The sequence below is a fragment of the Curcuma longa genome, unplaced genomic scaffold, assembly GCF_044706935.1.
Source record: "Curcuma longa cultivar G26 ecotype Majalengka, Jawa Barat unplaced genomic scaffold, ITB_CL_G26_1.1 utg2646_np1212_2152390_RagTag, whole genome shotgun sequence".
Lineage (NCBI taxonomy): Eukaryota > Viridiplantae > Streptophyta > Magnoliopsida > Zingiberales > Zingiberaceae > Curcuma > Curcuma longa.
The window spans coordinates 877,709-900,479 of NW_027435599.1; the positions used below are offsets into that span (position 1 = coordinate 877,709).

The following is a 22,771-nucleotide window of genomic DNA, read 5'->3' on the forward strand; positions in this document are numbered from 1 at the left end:
TATTTACCAAAATATCTTCCAACACTTATTACAATTAACCTAATGCATCTATATGACAATTATTTTTTTTTACAAAAAAACTAAATAAAAATATCTATTATAAATAAATAAAAATACATTCGAATTATTTTTTATCAAAACTAAAATATATTTTATAACACCTAATATAACTTGAATAAAAAGAGTTACTACAAGATCTATATTCATTAACAGAATAAGAAATCATAAAAGACAAGTTTGAAATGGTATGGATATATAATTAGATAATCAATAAATATCTCAATAGTTTAACTATATAATCGAGATGAGAATAGTTAACAATAATAAAATAATATAAACTTTAATTAAATATACATGAGAATACAATAAAGAATAGATTCATATAATCATGCTACTAGCTATTTAATGAGATAAAGATTTAATTGTTATTGTATGATATATTATAAATAAGAAAGACATCAATTATTGTTATTAAAGGGCAACCCAATGCATTACGACTCGGACGTCACACATCTATTATTTTCATTATCATAAAATTTTAAAAAGCACATCTTAATTGTAATAACATGACTGGCTGAGAAACAATGCTCAAACCAGTTGCCATGAGAGCTTATGCCTACAAGTCAGATCTTATTTCAAGAGTCGAAAATTGAAGAAAAAAAGAAGTCGATGTGATAATTGTTCTCACCTTGTTGTAGTTGCAGTCTTGACTCTATGATGGAAAATTGTAACAGAAGTATGCATTAGCATTTCGGGGAATGTTGCAGACTTATCTGTATCTGCTCCGCGATACGAAGAATTCATAGTCTGGATGCCGATTCACAGACCGACAGTCACCCTTTGAAACTACAGTGCCTGACATTGTAGCTGCGGTTTGCCTCAGCGCCCTCAACCTCTCTTTTACCAGCTCTGAGGTACTGGGATCAGTGCAGAGAACATTTGAACCCATTTTCCTTGGTCGAAACCAATTCTCGCCCTGCAATGCAAGCACAGTTTATTTTTTTCCAAAGAAACAACTTATCGAAATATCATCATCTGTAAAATTTTGGTTCATAAGGATCAAAGTATGAACATAGAGCAGATGTACCTTATCGTTGTATGCCTGGAGACCAACTGGAGAAACTAGAGTGTCACAAGCACCAGAAGCATCTGCTGGATTATCACGAGTGAAATTTCCCAGAGAATGATAAGTCAGAAAGGCGGTACGAAGACTACCAATAGGTATACGATATATGGGATACCATGCGACACAATACCTGAAAGGAAAAAAAAAAGAAGAAGAAAAGAAATATCTGAATATCTATCTATACTAAACAGAACCTCAAATGAAATGTAGAAGAAAACAATAGTCTTGGACAGACCAAGATGCAGGGTGAAGATCTTGCAGTTCAGTAGATTCCAAAACCGATGGATTTCCAAATATACATCCATCAGAAGATGCATCACCAGCAATTAGTTCGTTGATCCTGTATCGAGGAAAAGAGGAATATCAGAAAAGAGTTGCCAATCTAGCACATACAATACAAGAGTAAAATGAGGGAACCAACGATTTGGACATGCTTTATGTTTGACCATAGGTTATAGTTTGCTTCCAATTAGTTCACACTTTTCCCCTATCAACTTGCGCTTTGATGTTTTTCTGTTAACAAAGCCTACCCTTATTCTTATGAGTATAAAGAGTAATTCATGTTAAATAAACCAATCTATCCTATGCTTATCAATTTACAATGCATTGCACCTGTGATGTTTAAATAGGTTACCTCCTCTGAGGCTTAAAAATTCTAACGCACACATCTAATATCTTCTAGTATTGAACTACAGGCACATATAAACTCCTTAGTTCTCATTGGACCGGTGTTTTTGCTTGTTTTTCTGGCCTCCCTCCTTACTATGTCCTAGCTGTTTCTACTTTTTTATATATCTAGCGTGAATGTCTTCATTCTCCCATTTCTCCTTTTCGAACATGTAGACATATCTAATACTTGAAACGATGAAGAATAGGAATGAGAAGACATAATTATTCAACAATATGACTGATAGTAGTAAGAACTACATACATATCCACCTTTGTTGCCTAATAATGTGTATGTGCTGTGGAGCAGTCTAACGTCATGGAGCTGCACATTGCTCATGGTCATCATTCTTTTAAGGATTTTTTTTTTCTCATGAGCATGTCAAAATATCAATGATAAACAAAATTATTGTTCCCTACATGTTTAAATTGTTGGATTCTGCTACCAAAGAACATTTTTTCGGTTTACATGAAACAACTGTTGATCAATTACAAAAACAGGACAAAAGGAAACTTAAATGATCTAAAATTAAAATGAATTGGTAGTTAGCTATCTTCAAATAGGATAAAAACTTGCCTGGTACATGCACTCCATATGTCCTATCGCATACCATCTACCAAACATTATGCTGTTAAAATAACTGTCATACATCTCATATGTATATAAAAGTCACATCTGCATACGATCCTAGAGAAAGTTTTCCCATCAAAACATGATGCTGGGAAACTACATATTTTTTCAGGCATATTTTAGAAAAGAGAAACATTTGCAGGAATTTTTCAAAAACCAGCAATTCCTTAACAAGAAAGACCAACTGAAGTATAAATAAAGCGAAAAATGACTCACTTGTCAAATAATGGTGGGCGCCTAGGGGGTAGGTCAGATTCAAAGTACTCAAAAATGAGATCTGCCTGATTAACAGCAGCGTTTTTATCAGATAAATCTTCCTCAGAAGAGAAATCTGACAAGCATACATCTGCACTCTTGCAAGAGTTTTGCAGCACCGATGTCAAGGTGGAGTGAGAACCCAAAGATTTTGAAGATTTCTCAGTCTTATCCACCTGAGAATTCAGATTGCAATTTCTGCTACTAACAGACATCCCAAATAGTTGCACAGCAGAGAGATATGGCACAAAATAGGCAGTGAACTCCAAATAGCCATTGGGCAGCCTTCTTGAATCGCAAAATTCTTGTCCATTCACTTCCAACCCAAAGCAACCAGGTTCTTCATACCATTTCCATATGTTCTTCAAGGAGATATTACGGCCTTCTGTTTGTCTAATAATTGGAGAGGCAGAAAAAAGAAATTTCTCAAAATCAGCAATTGGATAGCCAATCATCAATTGAGCATATTCCACTACTCTTTGTTGTTTGCATACATCATTAAGAGCTATCATTATGTTGTCAATATCTGCCGAAGCTCTCATCACAACAGGGATTCTATTCTGTGTTGAAGTACTAATGCTGTTCAAATTGTTTGATTCTTTGTAACTTCCAAAACAAGGCTTTATGAGTTCTTGACCTTCATTACCTACAATGGAACCTAGTGTGTCCTCAGAGTTCATTTTGGTATTACTTACAGAAATAGTTTCAATCTTCCCCTGACCAAGCTGATTTGTTGTGGTTGAAATATAGCTAAGTTTATTGTGACAAAAAATTACCTCTGTGAGAACAGGAACTCTCTTCTCCAGTTCATTATCAGTCAGCTTAGAAACATGTCTTCCCAATGGCTCATTGTCAGGAGATTTTGCTCCAGTTTTACTTTGGATATTAAGTTGTACAGGTGATGGATTCTGCAAACCTTCTTTTTGCTGAACATGATGCTTTGCACTATTCGGCACATCAGTTTTAGCAGTGTAAGTTACATTCCAATCATTATGCTCTGCTTGTTTGGCGATTGAGTTAGATTCACACATAACACCAGTGACAGAGTTTCCAACTGTAGATTTAGTGATAGTTACACCAATCTTGGATTCTCTAGGGACCACAAGGCCAGCCTCTATTTTGGAATTCCCACCTAAACAAGGGGTTATTCCACTTTGTTTGTTCTTTGGCCCAATAAATTTACTATCTTTTGATTTCATCTTGTCATCCTTCATTGCAAGCTTGCTGTGTGAAGATGAAACTTTGACCCTGTTAGGTTTAGAACATTCCTCTCCAAATTTTTGGAGCTTTGGCCAAATGGAGTAATTGTTATCTTTCTCCATGTTACTATGTAGATTTGCATTAATGGGCATATTTTCTCCGTTCAAAGATCCATTATCCATCCTTCTTCTAGCCCTTCTTCTTCTCTTTCCAGAAATAACAACATGGAAACCATTGCTGCTGTCATCCTGGCTGATGTAATCTGCTCTTCCAGTACCGCAGCAAGCATCAAGGTCACCATTTGACAAACATGCAGCATAGCTATGAGGACCCTTTGGTACTTCTGAAGAGCTTGGTCCAGTTTCATCCTTAACTGGTAACTCTATTACAGTATCATCACTAGTGTTTTCACCCATGCCAGTGTTCCACAGTTGGAAAGTTTTGTCCATGGGAGTGCTCGAGGAATTTCCATCACAGATATTGTTTTCTTTACAATTCTCTCCTCCATTTCCCTCATCAAAAGAAAATGACACTGCTTCTGCATTTTTAAAATTGCCAGATGAATGAAGCCAAGTGGTAGTGGTGCAGTGTAAATCATCACTAGATCTTTCAGAAGATGGTATTGTTTCAAAATCATCAATCTCATCACTGTATGATGTAGACGAGAGTGAATTTGGACAGTCAACAAACTCATTAGTATTTGCACTATCATCCTTGTCCAACAAGCTAACGGCTACCTCATCTGACAAATTACTATCTGGGAGATGTTTGTCTGAAGAGCAAAGTGAACTGGGGGCAGATGTCTCAAAAGCAGAGGCCATAAGCATCTTTGTGTTGCATTGAACATCTGACTTGTTGGGATCCTTTGTAGATGTGACTCGTTTACGTTGCTTCCCCTTCTTCTGGTCTTTCTTTCTTGATTTTCTTTTAACTTTATTCTCTGCCTTTGGAAAGATACCAACCAAAAAATCTGAACTAACTACATTTGTGTTATCAGAGACAGGGGAAGCATTACCTGAGGTACTTGATACAGAACTGGACAAATTTTTCTTTCCTTGTCCTGAACTACTCGCCTCACTATCAATACCAGATGAACTGGACATTCGAAAGTCTGTATCTGGGTTAATCACTAAAAGTCTCGGAGATGATATATCCATATTAGAAGGCAAACCAGATTCAATAAGCTTTCCATCAGCAGTAGTGTCTGCCAAAGAATAATTTGACTCATTCACCAACGCATCAGTATCAACAAAGACGACAGTGATTGGATGAAACCTGACAAATAAAAGATAGTTATAGTGTGAAAATAGAATGAAAAAAGAAAAAAAAATAGAATTAGCTCAGTCCAGCACAAACTGCTGAAAATGTACTTTGCCAAAACAGCAAGTATAGACAAGATAACTAACAAATAAAAGAAAGCCACAGTATCAAAATGGAAGGAAAATGCAAAATTACAATTAGCACAATCCAGAGATTTTTAAAAGCTTATTTAGCCAAAACAGAAAGAATAGATCCAATCCACTAAGATAAACCAACTTCAAATTGCTCAAACGGTAAGCAGTGTTCAAGTGAAACATATGACAATACATTCACACTAACTAGGCAGTCACTTCTAGGTGTTTGAGCAAACTCGATGCTAATATTGCACCTGTTGACCAAATGACTAGTCTGCTAGACCATGCCTACACTTTCTTTTTCTTTCAAGAGGAGCACGACCAACACCAAAATATATCATATATATCATTGCAAAAGTAATGTAGCAAACAACAGTAACGGTACAAAAAGGATAGACGAAGGAAGATAGGCAATAAGTTATGTGTTATAAAATTAGGGGAAAATAATGTTTAAATTGCGAGTTTCAAATTAGGAAGTTCAACTTTTTTGAGTTACAATTTTTTTTAACGTTATTATCATATTTTACTGGGCATTATTATAAACTAAATAAAATTGAATCTAACCTTAGAATGTCTTTCCTTTGTTTTGTAAAAGGGGTTTTTGATCCCTACACTTTTTGATTTAATAAAAAATAAGTTCCTTCTTAAATTGTTCACGACCTTTGTTCATCAACATTAACGAATCAAATTCACTAGTATTCAAGCTTTTTGTTTTATATATTTTTTTGATATTGTATGAATATAAATGAACTTTTAACAAACACAGAATTTGTTCATAAATATGCAGCTCTATCAGGGCAGAATCTTGATTGGATACTCAAATGTCATCCAACCTCTCCTTCTTCATCACAATAACAATCCCCAAGCCCCAATATACTCGTATCCACTCAATCATTTATAACAATAAAGAAGGAGAATCACTTCAAGGCTCACCTCATTTACACGGACCAGGCTTGATCTGCATCTCACCACAATTTCATACATAATAAAGTTGGTGAAGCAATTACTCATAATGCTTGAAATTTATGACCAAAGAAAGATATTAAAAGCTCATCTAGAGTTGGCTTCTCCTTGGTCGTCCATATTCACAAATTTAACAGTACAAACAGGAAGTTTAAAATTAGGAATTTAAAATTTTTAAGTTAAAAGTTTGTTATATTGTGTTTTCCAAGGTATTATAAAATAGAAAAAAAAATTTAACTCAAACTTAAAAAAAATAGTCTTAAAAGGGGTTCTCAATCCCTCGTATAAAGCATTCTAGGGTTTAATAAAAATTTCTCCTCTTTGTGAGTTTTTGATTCTTACCTGGGATCATTTTACCTCTACATGAGATAGTTACCCCTGTGTTGTATCATAGATTAATCACCTAGCTACCAGCATAGAGTAACAATCATTAAACAACAGTAACTCACTTCCAAAAAAAATACCCATCTGTCAAAAAGATATGCTGCAGCAACCTCCATGTATATCAAGAACAGATCACAGTAATCCTATAAGATTTAGGAATCTTCATGAGCACACCAATTTAGGCATGTTATATAAAAGACCAATGAATAAAAATAGTATCTGATAATTTGATACAATTACTTGCATTTAGTTGTTACCTAATAAAAATATAACTATCATATGTTGTAACACTGAATAACTATTTGTACTATCTTATTAGTATATCTTTATATATTATCATTATTAACAATATAATAGTCTATCATATAATCATTAATATATTTTTGATAATTATAGCATGATCCCTTGTTTAGTTTGTATCTATAAGATGTCATCCTTAACATTATTATTTTATATTGAGTTATTACTAATATTATTATGGATTCACTTAATAGATTTTGTTTTTCTTCATCACTACTCCCCAATCTCGATAGCATTCCAAACTCTATCAAAATTGTGGTCAAGCATATCCATCTGTTTTGCTAGTAGTTGTCAAGCTTTGAGGTCCAGCTTAAAGCCCTTTGTTATTGCCTTTGTATGCTAGGGCTTAAAAGTAGTCACCAACAATTTAAGTTTTTGAGACAAATAACAAATTCGTTTGAAAGTTGTTAAAATGATAGCTGCTTCTGGATCCATTTTGAATGGATTTATGTGATTTGTAACTTTTTTACAAATTTTTAAGCAATTTTTATAGGTATAATTTTTCAGCAAAAAAATGTATCATGATTGGTCAATTTTGATCTGTTGAAAAAAACAAACATATATAGTGGTGTGGATGTGACGAAATTCCCTACAATCCCATCAAGTTTCTAGAACTTCTTTCATAAAAGAAGATTCTTTTGTTGTTCGAGCACTTTCATTTTGGTTAAGTTCTGGTGATGTGGTTCTTGGCTCAAGAACAAAGTAGGGAGATTTGAGCATGACCAAAATCAAATTTTTTGATGATTTTTTGAACATCTTTGGCTATTAGTTGCAAGTTGTGGAAACAATGGCGTGTTCTTATATGAGATGGGTTTATTATATCATAATAGATGGCTATTAAAGGCTCCTCAATTGATCTCTTTTATCGCCGTGAAGTCAAAGAATCCATGGATTTTCCACAAAGCATAGGATCCATGATCAAACGCCCTATGTTGTCTAGACCCCTATGTATATAAAATCGGGTACTTTCCTATATATGAATACTAAAAGCTTTACATCTTCACATACACCCCTCATGTGGATATCACATTACATATTCTTTCGAGATAACAAATCATGAATAAGATGACTAGTCTAGTTAATGTTGGATTTAATGAATAGCGTAAGATTCAAAAAGTCGGGAAGGAAAGAATTCATTGGCTACAAATCATTCTATAAGTGTAAAGGAATTTTATTCTATAGCTTAATTGAATTTTAGTGTGATTAATGTTTCAATGGCTTGAAATGATATTGTAAGCCCTTGATCGTACTTGATATGAAATTGAAAAAGCTTTGACAACTAAGGCACTATCCCAATCAAAGGGAGAAGAAGTTTTTGAATTTTATAAACTTATTACATTTTCATATTATTGAAGGGGATCCTTAGCGCAATAGTAAAGTTATTGTCGTGTGATCTTGTGGTCATGGGTTCGAGTCGTAAAAACAGTCTCTTGCAATGCAGGATTAGGTTGCATAAAATAAATCCAATGTGATCCGAGACTTTTCCTTGGAACCCCACATTGGCAGGAGCTTCGTGCACCGGATGCCCTTTATTACATTTTCATATTATTATTATTTTATTATATCATCGTCGTCATCTCGCCAAATCCTATTTGTCCCAAACTATAGTTAGCTAAATTAATTTTATCCTTTATGAGCTATAAGTGATGTCCTATCATTGATGATACTTAGTAACTTTAGTTAGAACTCGCACTATGTGCAGATTGAAAATTCAAGCTCTCTATGTACAATGTCAATGTTTAATATTACAAAAAATCTTGAAAATAGCACATAGTAGCATGATGCATGTTAATTGTTAAAACATATATTTCTTGCCTCTCTTTCCACAACTTTGTCTCCACCACCATTCAAGGAATGAGACTTTTGCTAGGCTTAGGCTGGATGAAGTGTTTGGTGAAGAATGCCTTGATGTGCCTTGAAGGCTTAGGCTGGATAGAGTGCCTGGTTAAGAATGTCTCGATGTGCTTTGCCGATGAGAGCAGATGGTAGGAGAACTTTGTGGTGTAAATCATGCTGAATATGCAAGCAATCCCAGACATAAGGAAAGTACGAGATAAGGACTCGATGAACGACTCACAAAGGAATATTTAATGACAAGTCGATGGACTGAGTGTATGGCAAATGCATGCACGTATAAATTGTCATGTTTCTTTAATTCATCAACAAAATATATGAAGATGTCATTTTTATTGGACAGAGCACTCTTAAAGTAGACTTTACATGTCACTACATCTTTCATTGTGTCCACCTCTCTTTCTTTGACTTCTTTGACTCTATCTCCAACACTATCCTTATCGATAAGGAGTCGGCAGTAGACTAAAAGAGGAATATTTAATGACAAGTCGATGGAATTGAGTGTATGGCAAATGAATGCATGTTTAAATTGTCATATTAATACAGTCATTAATTCATCAACAAAATATATAAACATGTCATTTTTATTGGATAGAGCAATTTTAAAGTAGATTTTTACAAACCACTACATCTTTCGTTGTGGCCACCTCTCTTTCTTTGACTCTATCTCCAACACTGTCCTCATAGATAAGATTGAAAAAGTGGCATTCAATGGTCATAGTAAACATGGTGAAGTTGAATAGGCCAAAAAGAATTGAAGGAAGCATACAAAGTGATTTAGTCTCCTGTGAATGATGTTCTTATCGCAATGATTCAGAATATTGTGGGGGTGTCTTAAAGGTTCTATTGCCACAAAAAGGGCTCCATATCGGACCAAAGCCATCGCCAATCAGGAAAGACTCCTCCTTGCCTTGGAGTTCTTGGACTCTCTTTATCATGAAGAAAGATGGAGAAAATGTGAATTCAAAGAGTTGATAGGCTTTTGACCTTCCATAGTTTTTTATGGGATGAAGACAAGAAAATGAATAAAAGTTGAGTGGGGTAAAAAGAGTTCATTGTTTTTAGTACATGGAAGAAACAATGTACTAACATTTACAAGTTGGTGCTTGTCTTCTTCTTTATGTGTGCTTTATGATACTACCGATGCACAAAGAAATTGTCAATAGAAAGAAAGAAAGAAAGAAACAACGTGTCTGGATTCTAAGCAAATGGGTGTCATGGCAACAAAGGTTGGACATTGTTAAGAGACACTCTGATTACGAACCTTTGAGATCTTTGCCACCTTGCTTTCCTGGTCCATTAGCCCAAATCGCCTCAATTGACTCACTTACACAAAGTTGAGTGAAGCTATAATTAAATTGGATGTGAAGCAAAGGGAGATGGAAGAGTTGCAATAAACAACATCAAAAGTTTGTGTAGTTTTTTTTTACATGGAAATTAATCTCCCTCTAGCCTCCTTGATTGTTGTATATGGAAATTAATTGCTCTCTAGCCTATTTAATTAGTTGCTTTCTCTTAAATGAACACTACTTTGTTTCCAGTGATGAACGTTTAGGTAATCCATTAGCTAGAAGTGAATTATTTCTAATAAATTGATCAATACTTTTTAAAATTTTACTTTTATGGATACAACCAATGTTGAACAGTTTCTTAATATTGGCGCACATATTGTTCCTTGCATACTATATATGCACAGGACCCAACAACATGCTACATGCACAATAGTTTATAGCGTCAGTTTAGTAGAAAAAGAAACTAGGAGAAATATTGAGAGAGGAGTAGAGATAAGTAGAAAGGAGAGAACAGATATACTAGAAAAAACAGATCAACTCTAATATTTATGTATTAAAACCCATTCCAGCACAAAATCTAATGTTAATACCTCTTATATAAGGTACACACTTCTAGTACATTTAAACATAACATAGATGCCAAATATAAAACAATTCAAATTCTGTTTAGCTGCTTTTTCTAGGCAACAGAATGCACCATCATCCCTCCACTTCTTCCATCATCCTGAATTCATGTTAGTCTCAACTATGTGAGGTTAGTTATAACTTATAAGATCCATGTCCATAGGTTTCTATACTTCTATTACTAGCTGTCATGACCTAACACAACTTTTGAGATTTTTCATCAAGGATTCAGCTTTGGACAGACACAGGTGGCATATCAGTATGCACCTAGCACCCAAAATATCATCCTAAAGGAAAATAACAGTTTTACTATGAAAAAAAACCCTAAAATTTAGCAAGTACAAGCAGTAAAAAAAGGATTTAAACACAAATGGAAAAATAATGACAACTTTTTAACAGTTGCTAAGCTGATAATGAATAAATGACCAGAAAGAAGAGTACCTTAGTTTAGGACTTCCTAGGTCAAGTTCAAGTCGTTGAAGGTCCTGGAGAAAAATGCTCATGCGTCAGTAGAAATTTAATCCGTAATCTAAGCTTCCAAAACATTGGAAGGCCAGCATCAATACAGTACAAAACTCACTATTGCACAGATTCTACTATTTCTCTGAGCTGATGATCTTCTCAAGAGCGAGTCGTTTCCCCCATATGCTATCTTTTCAATGGTACTATATCTCCTCCTATGTTTATACGACATCACCAAGGACTCCTGTTTGTGCACAAAAAAATACATATGAATTCATATAGACCAATCGCATGGACAGTCAGTAGTAGATATTTTAAAGAAAAAGGAATATGGGGAATTTGTTATGGTTTTTTAAGCATCTCCACATACTTAGATAAGAGTTCGTCATGATCATATATAGATGAATACTCATGTCAAGTCACAGTCCTAATATTTTTTCTATTGAAAAATAACAAGAAGCACACAAAAGTGTCATTCATATAAAGAATAGACACGATGGTACAGGTCTGTGCAAGGTACTACTGAAAAATGTCTTCAATCTCCGGCAAGTGAAAATAATGAAACATTTCTTATCTTTCTTCTGCAAATTCCACTTATGAAATCTTATATCTCACTGGATGTGTACCCTGAATGTTAATTCATTAATAATTCTTGATACATATTCCTCCAATATCTATGAGTGAAGCTAAAGTGTTGAGATGATTGAATATGATCACTCCGCCAGCTAAAAATAGTTAAAAGAAATGCATAACTTATGTGGAGATCCAATTGTTCTAAAATTGATGTAATAAAACCAAATGACTGGACAAGAAGTATCCACACAAATTGGATGAGTTCTAAGGTTCAGCATATAAGGGAGTGAAAAGGATAATAATTGCAGGGAGACCAATATGTAATCACAAATACAAAAATGGAAAGATTTAAGACTGATTTTAATGAGTAATTAACAATGTGGTATGAAATAAGGAGCTATCCTCCACTAAGTTGAATCATGACAAGCAATATGTGTAAGCTCCAAAAATGGGCATCCCTGAAAATCAAGTCTCCAATCCCTCTAGTCTATCACATTGTTCTAGATGAAATAGGTCCATCAATAAATAATTAGATGGTTCCACGAATCAAAGTAGGATGTTTATCTACACCATGGAATCCTAAATTTTCCTAAACTGAGTATACTTATGATCAAAGTCAACTTTAGAAGAAACGCACGCCTTTTCAGCTGAATCCAAGTAGCTCTCATCTTCCCAAACTTTGACACATATACATAGCCGGCCAAGAAGACTAGGCGGAGAGAGTAAAAAAAGATCTCATTTTGTATCAAAACTTCAATCCAATCTGGGGAAGAAACATCAGAATCAAACAGATATCCTCAACTACAAGTCCCAACCTTCCCCCAATATCGCAGTAAAGACGATCCACAAAATCAAGACTGAAGCACCAAATCGTCACCAGGCCGAGTAAGCAGACATGCACTGTAGCGCTAAAATAATCACGCGCAAAGACAGGAGACGACATCCAAGAACAAGCGATCACTAAGCGCAGCGAGCAAAGCACCGCAGCCGCGAGCAAAAACATCTCCGATCGTGGAAACAGAGAGGAAACCAATGAAAAGGCACATTACTAAGAGCAGTACCGATTGGAATCCTCCAACCACAGAAAGGAAACGTGCGGGTTGAAATCATCGCAGAGGACCCCGGGAATCCGAAACGGACACAGATGAAAGAGTGAGAACAGTACCTCGGAGCGCACGCTTCTCCGATGTGTACTTCCGCTGCGCGATTCGAAGATCGAGAGATCGTTTGCGAGATTGAGAGGAAGAAGCAAAGATTTCACTGTTCTTGGAGATCGCCACCGCTCGATTCCAATTGAAGGAAGAAGAAGAGGAAGAAGAAGCGAGTAGGTGAGGGGGTGGGAGGGTGAGAGGGGATATTATAGAGCGAGAGAGGGGCCGACCGAGGGGGGACGCAGAAAATCAAAATAGACGAGGAAATTACACATACACCTCTATCTTATACCTTCGACCACTCGCAATCTTATTCGGCTATACAAGGGTCCCACTACGGGCCCCGCCAAACAAAAGGTGTCGGTAACCATCGTAACAGTCAGCTCCGGAAAGAATATCCATCCACGTCCCCGGCTGCGATGCGACCGCATATGCGGGCTTCCGTGCCGTCGGCGTTGATGTTTGGAAAGGGAGTAAGTGAGGAAGGTCGCGGTCGCAGAGTTATTTCTACGCGGCGACCTGGGCCGACTGAGCAATGCAGCACAGTCTCTCCGGACGTTCGCTCCCCGTCACGAGTTAAATCACGAAACTTTCCGTCCCTTTTCGTGACTTAATCGGCGGATTACTTGTCGTGTTTCGTTCTAGCTGCCAAACCCGCGCGAGCTCGTGGCCAAACCAAACATCAAGCTTACCTGAAAGGCTGAAAAAAATAATAATAATAAAAAATTCATTCTGCTCGATTTGAACGACGAATAAGAGATTAAAATTGACCCATAAATAAATTTAAACCGAGGAAAATTATTTTAATTCTCTTCTAAATTTCTTTTTTTTCTTCGTCCATTTTTTTTTGTAATAAATAGATAATTAAAGAGAAAATCTAAAGGAAATAAAATTGTTTTTGATAAAATGGGCATTTATTATGACGTGAGAGAGAAAAATATAATCCACCTAAATTGGAATGAAATTAAAGGAGCCGTTTTTTACAACACATATCTTTTGATTATATATATAAATATCCACCTAAATTTATCATCCATTTATGCCTTTAAATTGCTTCTAAACTGAGTAAAATAGATATTTAATGAGGTATACAAATTGTTATCTATCCAAAAACTTGTAGAACTTATCCGAAGGAACATTCCCTCTAATGAAAAGAAAAAAAAAGAAATATCTAAACTATGATTTACTCACAAATTTAGTAAATAAATTGATATATTAATATTTGTCCAAAGATAATTTTTTATGGGATTTTTATGAAACAAGCCAATCGAGTTCTTGTCGTATCTAGCTAGCCCAAATATGACCATTTGCGTTCGATTCAATCGAGTAATATTTTTCTTTTCTTCCATCACTTTAGTCATCTTCTCAACGTCTTCAGCCGTCGTCGACCTCCAAGCTAAAGCTTGAATAGAGTATAACGTGTTCCCGGGGCATGGCTGAGTTAGTTACGACGTAACAGAGTTGTAGAAAAGGGCAAGTGTTCGAATCCTGGCGAAGCCAGGTAATACCCTCCTACGTCGTGACCAACTGCAGTTTCCCGATTTACCTCCTCATAAATGGTCGTGGGACTGATCGTGTGGGGCCGTTAAGATGACGGATTCCACCTTTTACAAAAGAATAGAGTATAAAGTGGCTCAACCAGTGTCCGCTACAAAGCATATTTTGAATTATCAAGTGGACTCGAACACTCATATTTTTTAGTGCCGTTCTTCTGCAAAAAGGTGGATCCGCCACCTTAGCGGCCCCACACGGTCGACCCCACGACCATCTATGAGGAGATAAATCGAGAAAGTACAGTTGATCACGACGTAAGAGTTTTTAGTGCCGTTCGATAGATGCTATGAATGCATCAAGTCACGCAAGACTTGGCTTCAATAGACAAGATTCGAGTTATTGACTAGCTGAGCAATTTGATTTTTTTCAAAAAAACTCCTTTAATAATTTTTAAATTTTTCCTGGAGGATATATTTTTTTAACTTAGACCGTTACTCCACTATTTAAATTTTATACGAACTTGAAAAATATTAAATTATATTTTCTCATTTTCAATAACTCATCTTTATTCCAGATTAAATAAATAAATAAATCCAAATAACTCATTAAATTAAATTATATATATATATATATATATATATAAATTCATCTCATTAATATTTACAAATAAAATTTATTAAATAATTTATTTATGAAGCACGTCTATAAATCAAAACTATCAAATTTGTAAACAAATAATAAAAAAATTCTTAAAATGAATAATTAAGTTTTTAATGTTAAACTCACTTTGTTTAATTATAGAATTCAGCTTGACAAACTCGATTATCTTATTAAATAATCTTAAATAATACAAGGTCCCGATTCAACTGGCCTCTTTACACTATCGATATAGTAACTAAGCTTTGACGGAGGCTTAAGTTGCAAAAAGAATGAAACAGAGGACTTAATCGAAAGAATGGCAAATATACCTCGAATCTCCCCCTGACGCCTCCTGCGATCGAGTGTTCCCACAGCTCGAGACCGTTCCGTCTTGTCTCCGGTCGCTAGATCCAATCTTTCTCCACCACCTCACTTTGAATCTTGAAGAAACTCAGATTTCCATCTTCTTTGCACTCCGATCGAATCCGAAGCCAATCACAACTCCAAAGCCGCCAAATCTTTGTCGCCGTCTGCTGCTCCGGCGGCGATGTCCTTGCAGTAGCCGGGGGATCCGACGATGTCGCTCGCGTGCGGCATCCCCATCCTTGAGTGCGTCTACTGCCTCGCGTGCGCGCGCTGGGTATGGAAGCGCTGCCTCCACAACGCCGGCCACGACAGCGAGACCTGGGGCCTCGCCTCCGTCGAGGAGTTCGAGCCCGTGCCGAGACTCTGCCGCTACATCCTCGCCAACTACGAGGACGACATCGAAACCCCCTCCCTGGGGCTACCCGGCGGCTGCCCCGTTGACCCGGCCTTGGTGGTGCGCAGGAAAAAGTACCGGGACACCCGCGGCCGCGCGCCGCCTTACCTGATCTACCTAGATCATGATCACTCCGACGTGGTGCTCGCGGTCAGGGGCCTGAACTTGGCCAAGGAAAGTGATTACGCCGTCTTGTTGGACAACAGTTTGGGGAAGAGGAAATTTGATGGGGGGTATGTTCACAATGGGCTGCTGAAGGCGGCAGCATGGGTTTTGGATGCTGAATGTGATGTCCTGAGAGAGTTGATGGAGAAGTATCCAAACTATACCCTTACTTTTGCAGGCCATTCTCTGGGGTCTGGTGTTGCTGCAATGCTCGCTTTGGTGGTTGTTCTGAACAGGGACAAGTTGGGGAATGTCGATAGGAAGAGGATCAGATGCTATGCTATTGCTCCTGCAAGGTGTATGTCCCTTAATTTGGCTGTTCGATATGCTGACATTATCAACTCAGTTGTGCTCCAGGCAAGAACACCTTTGCTTAATATTTAAGCCAATATTTTCTTATGTTATGAATGTTGTGTATTATAATTGAAATATTGTTTTTATAAATAACATTTATAGCTGGATACTTTTTGGAAAGTACCTCTTTTCTTAGCTTATTTTTGGTTATGATTATCCAAATACAAAATTTGGAATTTTAGGAAATCAAGAATGGTCGATAGCAATGTGTGAGAACTTGTTCATGATTTTCTTGTATAAAGTAAGCTATTTTCCCTCATAATCTTTTTTTTTTGCACAATGAGTTGATTTGTTCAATTAAATGTACTTCTGAGAGAACTTGCATCACCATTATTTTGTAATTGGCATGACAATCTCGTGTGGGATATTATGTTGCATATGGTATAGTGTAATTGATTTATATTGGAAAGAATCTACTGGTCATCTTTGAACACATTAATACTATATCAAGCTATTTGCTCTCATTTTATTGTCCTTTTCAATTTCATACTCTTAGTACTAAAATAAAAAAGTTGCGAGCACAAATCATGACAGAACTGAAGTTGTTAGTATCTTTTAGATACTTCTAATTTTATGCATTAAGACAATTCATCAAGTACAAGATTGTCATTTATTGATAGTCCAATTTATTTGTTTATATTAATATTAATTGGTGAATTACTTGCCTACTTGTTAAATACATAGGATTATGGTGGATCTGGAAAGGCAAGACCAAACTTCCAAACTTTATAGACTCAAGCATTTCAGTTGTTTCTTCTTTCAGTACCTTGCTACAGACCAGATTTCAAGCACTCATGGTCTAACAAATACCAATCTTGATCATTCATGTTTACATACAAGAACTTATTTTAGTCTTATCCTTTGAGTGCTTTTAATCATAGTCTGAAATTCAATTACATAGCGCTCCGGCATTATGGGGGCTACTATGGATATCGACCATTAGTGTCCTATTAATAACACTTGCATCTTTTGTACACTTATGTGAAGCTTGCTTCCTAAGCTAGTTTTGGCTCTTATGGACACATAATATTCTGTATTGACTCTCAAGTATGCTTTAGCTCACTGTTTAATCTGTTATCAATTTCAAAGGTCTTGAATAATATTTTACCCGAATGATTGAGCCCAACCAAAATGTAAGGCCCAAATTTAATTTTTGCCAAGTTTGGACACAGAGATTGAGCTTGAAGACTAACTAAACCTGATTGAAGTTTCTATCCTTGTGACTTACAATCTTTGCATGAATTTTGATATGTGAGATGCTACTTTGGTATTTTGTACTTTATTCTAAATACCACTTTGAATTTGCATTCATTTTTATTGAATTATGTAAAACTATTTCAGATATATTTAAAAGAGAGTTTCACTTAGTAGACAAGGTTGCAAATTGATGACTATTGTAGACCTACACTTGCGAAAATTTCCAGACCCAATTTTGGATGAATTGAAGCTTACATAGGCATCATAATTGGTCCAATTGTTGTCTCTAACTGAGACTGGCATTAGGATGTTAAATTAGTCACAATGGTAATCTAATTTACTAAAAAATTACTAGGTTAAGCTTGTTTTACAGTTATAAGATTGATTTTATTATGCAAGGAAAAGGATGTACACATTGACATTTTTTTGCCTACACTTGGCATTGTCATGCACGTTGCTTCCCATACTAGAAACTCACAGCCTTGTTGTTTTTTATATATTCTTCTTCCTTGACAAGTTAAGACTTAAGGTTTAGATTGGACAGCAACTCACAGTCTTCTTAATGCCTTAATGGCACATGGGTGAATGAGCATTGTAGCTAGACTACCATGAGTACCCATATTAACTCTTCCTATGTGGTTGTCTATGAATTTGTCTTCTTAGCGACACATCCTGTGGATCACAACTATTTGGGGTTGTTAAATGGATCTGATCCTCCATTGATTTTTCCCTTCATAACTATCTGAGGTTAGTTATATGGATCTTATCCTCCATTGATAATACCTAGATCTTTTAAATCATTTTTCATTATTTTATTTAGATATTTTTTTTCCGTTTGTTCCTCATGTCTTCAAATCTGATTGGTTGTCTTATGGTGATATTGTTAGTCCATTGTTTTGTGTCATTAGTTTCTTCTATGGGGTTTACAAAGCTTCCATATATCATACAGCGATTATTGAAAATTTTGGTTTATGCTCTTAGTTATATATATATGGGATAAAATTTGATTCTGCAAAATAAATACATAATCATTAGACCTCTAAATTGCTATTTTGCAAGTTGAAGAATGGAGAAAGAATGCTATTTCCCTTTCGCTCATTGTTGAAATTCAAATGGGTAATAACAGTATATTGTAGATACATCGTTTAATTTGTAATTGCAAAAAAAGACTGTTGGAGACAAATGAAATCTGTTTTGTGATTTTCTCCTGTTTAATAGACAAGCTATGGATCTGAATAAAGAAAGAAGTAACATCTTTAGATTCAACAAGTATCTGCTTTAGACACTACTTTCTTCTTTCATCATCCAATTGCCACATTTTTGTTCATTTAACATTTCTTCCTGCATTTATTATTTATCTACTTCCTTAATTTACCAAGATCGATGTGTTGGTTCATGCAATAACTGCTAGTATTCTGATGTCAGGATGATTTTTTGCCTAGGACAGCTACTCCATTGGAAGACATTTTCAAGTCTCTCTTCTGGTAAAGAGGATGAAAGCAGTATTTTTTTACCTGGTTCTCTTTGGTACTGTTTTATCTAAGAATAACTCTAGCAACACTTATAGAACTTTGATCTCATGCCAAAAATCTCTGGGATAACCAGATTTGACTCGGCGGAGGCTATCTATATCAGTGTTTTCCTAGTATCTTACCAGGCAACTTTGTGTTATGCTCCAAACTGTTCCTGCTATAGTGGAAGGGCTTGTTTATACATGGCCAGTCATCGCCTTGATTATTCTAACCGTGTTTTATATTATAGGCAGCGAAATATCTTCCTATTTTGGGATATGAATATCTTAAACTTTTAAAGGTACTGATTTTTCTCAAATGGCGACAACAACTAGCAAAAGATTCCTCGTTTAATTATAAGCTTAGAGAGGGCTTAGTGCCTTTACTGCATCTTTACTGACTTAGAGAATCAAACCTTTAGATGGTATTGCAGCCTGCAGAAAATTTTGAGTTCCAATGTAGAGCGGGCAGATCTTGAAACTGTCACAAAATTATGTCACTCGTTCTGGTTTCTTGATCTTCATAAAATTTTATTAATTTGGATATATAAAACTTGAGGAAATTATCTTTTTCAGCCTACCTTGCCTGCTCTGTTTAAGATGTATGAGGGACACATGCATTCCAGAAGAGGTGATGCTAAGAGATCCAAGGAGGCTCTATGCACCTGGTCGACTGTATCATATCGTCGAGAGAAAACCATTCCGGTATAATTTACTCTCATTGGCAATCATCTCCAGAAGATGTTACTCCAGTTATTTTTGTTTTTTTTTTCAAAGTAAACTTATAAGAAATTGAAGCCATTAAGATCTAATCTTGAAGTCAGAATTATGGATCATCTGTCTATACTATGTTTTAAGATGCCCTTATCAGTTATCAAAGTCATGTCTCCAACTTTTTTGAGGAGAATGATAAAGCGTAAGCCATCATCAGAAAAACCTGTAATCTTCACTTCTTAATTCATATTTTCTTGCATTTTTGATAAAGTGATTTGCATTTCTTAATCAATGTGTATGACAAATCTAGTTATGCCAGCTTAACATTCTGAGTTGTTGCCTGCGCTCTGTATTGAGATGGCAAGAGTCAACTAAATACATATACTTTCCATCTCATCCTATAATTTCTAGTGCTTCCATAATTTTTCTTTAACACCTCATACAGTCGATCTCATATAATTAGGAATACCAAGACTGATGATGTTGGTTGAAGAACTACAGTGTTTGCAATGATCTTCATCAGTTGTTTTATAACTATATGAAGGTTGTGCAAGTATATACAGCAACTACATCCGAGATTTGTATTTCTTTTCTTTTCAATTTACGAAGTTAATAGAAGATTTAATCTTATGCTGTAAACCCAATTCATTACTCCTTGTCGATTAGCTGAAGGTTTGGAGGGTATCTACCAGTTGATGCTCAAACAGATAAATGATGCCATTTGCATTGACAAAGTTAATATAATCATAGTCTACTCATAAAATTTGACTCTCTTCTCTATTTCTGAAGGTTTGGAAGATATCCACCAGTTGTTCGAACTGCAGTGCCTGTCGATGGGAGATTTGAACACATCGTCCTCTCCTGCAATGCTACTTCTGATCATGCTATACTCTGGATAGAGAGGGAAGCCCAGAATGCCTTAGAGGTACACTGCTTTCATTCTTGTTCGGTTTGCCAAAGTACGCTGTAAGATGAATCGTATGTATCCGTATTGATTGTGATCTAAAGCCCGAAGTTTCTCGATTGCAGTTGATGCTGCAGGAGGATAAGATCATGGAGATCCCACCGAAGCAGAGGATGGAGAGGCAGCAAACTCTAGCCAAAGATCACAGCGAGGAGCACAAAGCAGCCTTAAGAAGGGCCGTCACATTGTCTGTTCCAGATGCCTTTTCGCCAACAGCATACGGTACATTCGACGATAAAGCTACTGATGCAACTGATGATTCTACTTCCTCGTCCACTAAGAGCAGGTTGAAAATGAGCTGGCATGAGCTGATCGAGCGAATTTTCGACAAAGATGATTCTGGGCACATGGTGCTTCGCAGATCGGCATCCAACAGCTGATGCTTTTTATTGCTAATTTTTGTCCAGCATCGATTTCTTTCTATCCAAATGGTGTTTACTGTTTAATATGCTTCCAGATTTATCTATTTATCTTAGTCTTCAGTGTGTTTATCCTTAATACATTAGTAATCTATTGTTATTGTTAATAATGATACATTAGTGAGTGAACAAAAGAAAACTATATGATGCGTTTCAAGCTCTGCAGTTACTTTGAATAAACGAAATTGTATTTTGCCCTTCATAGTTTATAAAATTTTCACTTACACTTCCATAAATGTGGTAGTTTTAAAACTACGTGAGGTGTGCTGAAATTTGATAAACTATAGGGGTGTAACTGAAATGTTTCATAAGAATGGCCCAGCCCACTAGAGGACAAGGACTATATAAGTGAGTTCAAATTTCGAACGGGTTCACAACGATCACTTTGCCTTCCCTCCGCTGCTCCCTCCACCGACAGCGATGAAATCTTCCGCCCAGCGAACACCGAGGCGAACTCCGCGGCCGGCGATCCACGGCGGAGGATGGCCGAAGGAGACCCCTAAGGTACTCCACTAAGCTCTAATATCTTTCGTCTCCTCTCCTCGGTCTCCTTCACCCGCCTTTGGTCGCCGTAGGTCGTCCCTAGACGCTTGAGCTTCCCCTTCTCCGCGGTCCTGGAAGAAACCCCCACCGAATGCGGAGATCTGTTGGATTTTCCCCCAGAATCGAGCAGCAATGTCGAAGACCCAACGGAGGTGAGCTCGGGTCCCTAAATCTGTCTCGAAGTTAGTTTTGCTCGCCGATTTCCCTGTTTTGCAATGTGCAGGTTTCTCCTCCCTTGCTGATCGAATCGAAGGATGAAGTATCTCAAGTATCTTCCAAAATCATCATGAGGACGGTGGACGAACTGGAGATCGGACCGGAGGATGGGTTGGTAGATCGCCTGCGGAAGGCTCTGCGCGAACTGATGGAGTCGGCGGAGGTTAAGGGCCGATCGGAGATGCTTCTCGGCGCTCTGCTGGAGGCGATCGAAGACGCGAGGTGCGAGGGAGATGCAAAGTGGGATTCAGCGTTTTGGACGAAGGTAAGGATAGGCATCATATGTTTCCTTATTCTGCTGGTGGCGGCGATGAACTTGTTGGTTGTTTGGGCGGCTGTGGTCGACGGCGGCGAGCGGCAGGATTTCTCCGGCCTGCCTCCACCTACTTGAAATCAACTGCGTACCGATCACTCTTCTCTTTTCTCTCGCTTGCACACGCATACATTTTCTCTGTTATTTTTTTATTTTTACTTTTTTTTTTCACCCTATCATTCAGTGGAATTTTGATCTTGGACTTCGATATCGAGCTGTAGTTGCATATTATTTCATATATTAAAATAGAAAAAAATTAGGGGCGTAAACTAATTTATATAAATGATTATAACTTGAATTCAATTTGAAATGAATTTAAGCTCAAATTCAACTTGAGTTTGAATCTTAAGTTTAGTTTAATAATTGAATTATAATTTAAAATAATATAAATTTCAGTTGGGTTCGAATGATTTAATCTTACTTACATTAAAATTATGCAAAATAAATAAATAGAGTTTTTCGGTTGCGAGTGATTAATGAATAAATTAATAAAAAATTAAGTTTAATTCGGTTTGAAAAAATTATAAATTCGATTCAAATTTGATAATTTTAAATACTAATTAAATATTTTTAAAATTAATTTAAAAATATTTATGAATAAATTTGAT

At 36.3% G+C, this 22,771-nt stretch overlaps 3 protein-coding genes across 5 annotated transcripts; 2 read left to right on the forward strand and 1 right to left on the reverse strand.

The window, feature by feature from the left end:
• Positions 1-512: 512 nt before the first annotated feature.
• Positions 513-13,036, reverse strand: LOC141820082 (uncharacterized). Of its 3 annotated transcripts, XM_074707366.1 has the most exons (8): positions 12,890-13,036; positions 11,270-11,395; positions 11,131-11,174; positions 2,774-5,153; positions 2,640-2,704; positions 1,362-1,466; positions 1,088-1,256; positions 513-976 (listed from the first exon to the last, which is right to left on the reverse strand). In XM_074707366.1, exons 2-8 carry the CDS (start codon positions 11,381-11,383, stop codon positions 770-772), a joined length of 3,084 nt encoding a protein of 1,027 aa, XP_074563467.1. In that variant the 5' UTR covers positions 11,384-11,395; positions 12,890-13,036; the 3' UTR covers positions 513-769. The 3 variants fall into 3 exon arrangements, with proteins under 3 accessions (XP_074563467.1, XP_074563466.1, XP_074563468.1); XM_074707365.1 differs by having other exon boundaries at positions 2,640-5,153; XM_074707367.1 differs by lacking the exons at positions 11,131-11,174; positions 11,270-11,395; positions 12,890-13,036 and adding an exon at positions 6,206-6,234 and having other exon boundaries at positions 2,640-5,153.
• A 2,316-nt stretch (positions 13,037-15,352) lies between these two features.
• On the forward strand, positions 15,353-21,154 carry LOC141819895 (uncharacterized). The gene is made up of 5 exons (XM_074707150.1): positions 15,353-16,290; positions 18,910-18,968; positions 19,571-19,699; positions 20,498-20,633; positions 20,738-21,154. Exons 1-5 carry the CDS (start codon positions 15,586-15,588, stop codon positions 21,050-21,052), a joined length of 1,344 nt encoding a protein of 447 aa, XP_074563251.1. The 5' UTR covers positions 15,353-15,585; the 3' UTR covers positions 21,053-21,154.
• Positions 21,155-21,480: 326 nt separating this feature from the next.
• Positions 21,481-22,241, forward strand: LOC141819874 (uncharacterized). The gene is made up of 3 exons (XM_074707127.1): positions 21,481-21,595; positions 21,667-21,786; positions 21,858-22,241. Exons 1-3 carry the CDS (start codon positions 21,512-21,514, stop codon positions 22,239-22,241), a joined length of 588 nt encoding a protein of 195 aa, XP_074563228.1. The 5' UTR covers positions 21,481-21,511.
• The last annotated feature ends 530 nt before the right edge of the window (positions 22,242-22,771 follow it).

Excerpts from the sequence above, each read along its gene's own strand:
- LOC141820082 (XM_074707365.1), bottom strand. The coding sequence starts at position 11,383 with ATGTCGTATAAACATAGGAGGAGATATAGTACCATTGAAAAGATAGCA. Across the intron at positions 5,154-11,130 it reads CTAGGAAGTCCTAAACTAAG|GTTTCATCCAATCACTGTCG; the intron begins GTACTCTTCTTT and ends TTTATTTGTCAG. Across the intron at positions 977-1,087 it reads TCCAGGCATACAACGATAAG|GGCGAGAATTGGTTTCGACC; the intron begins GTACATCTGCTC and ends CTTGCATTGCAG.
- LOC141819895 (XM_074707150.1), top strand. The coding sequence starts at position 15,586 with ATGTCGCTCGCGTGCGGCATCCCCATCCTTGAGTGCGTCTACTGCCTC. Across the intron at positions 16,291-18,909 it reads TCAACTCAGTTGTGCTCCAG|GATGATTTTTTGCCTAGGAC; the intron begins GCAAGAACACCT and ends TTCTGATGTCAG. Across the intron at positions 19,700-20,497 it reads GTCGAGAGAAAACCATTCCG|GTTTGGAAGATATCCACCAG; the intron begins GTATAATTTACT and ends CTATTTCTGAAG.
- LOC141819874 (XM_074707127.1), top strand. The coding sequence starts at position 21,512 with ATGAAATCTTCCGCCCAGCGAACACCGAGGCGAACTCCGCGGCCGGCG. Across the intron at positions 21,596-21,666 it reads GGCCGAAGGAGACCCCTAAG|GTCGTCCCTAGACGCTTGAG; the intron begins GTACTCCACTAA and ends TGGTCGCCGTAG. Across the intron at positions 21,787-21,857 it reads ATGTCGAAGACCCAACGGAG|GTTTCTCCTCCCTTGCTGAT; the intron begins GTGAGCTCGGGT and ends TGCAATGTGCAG.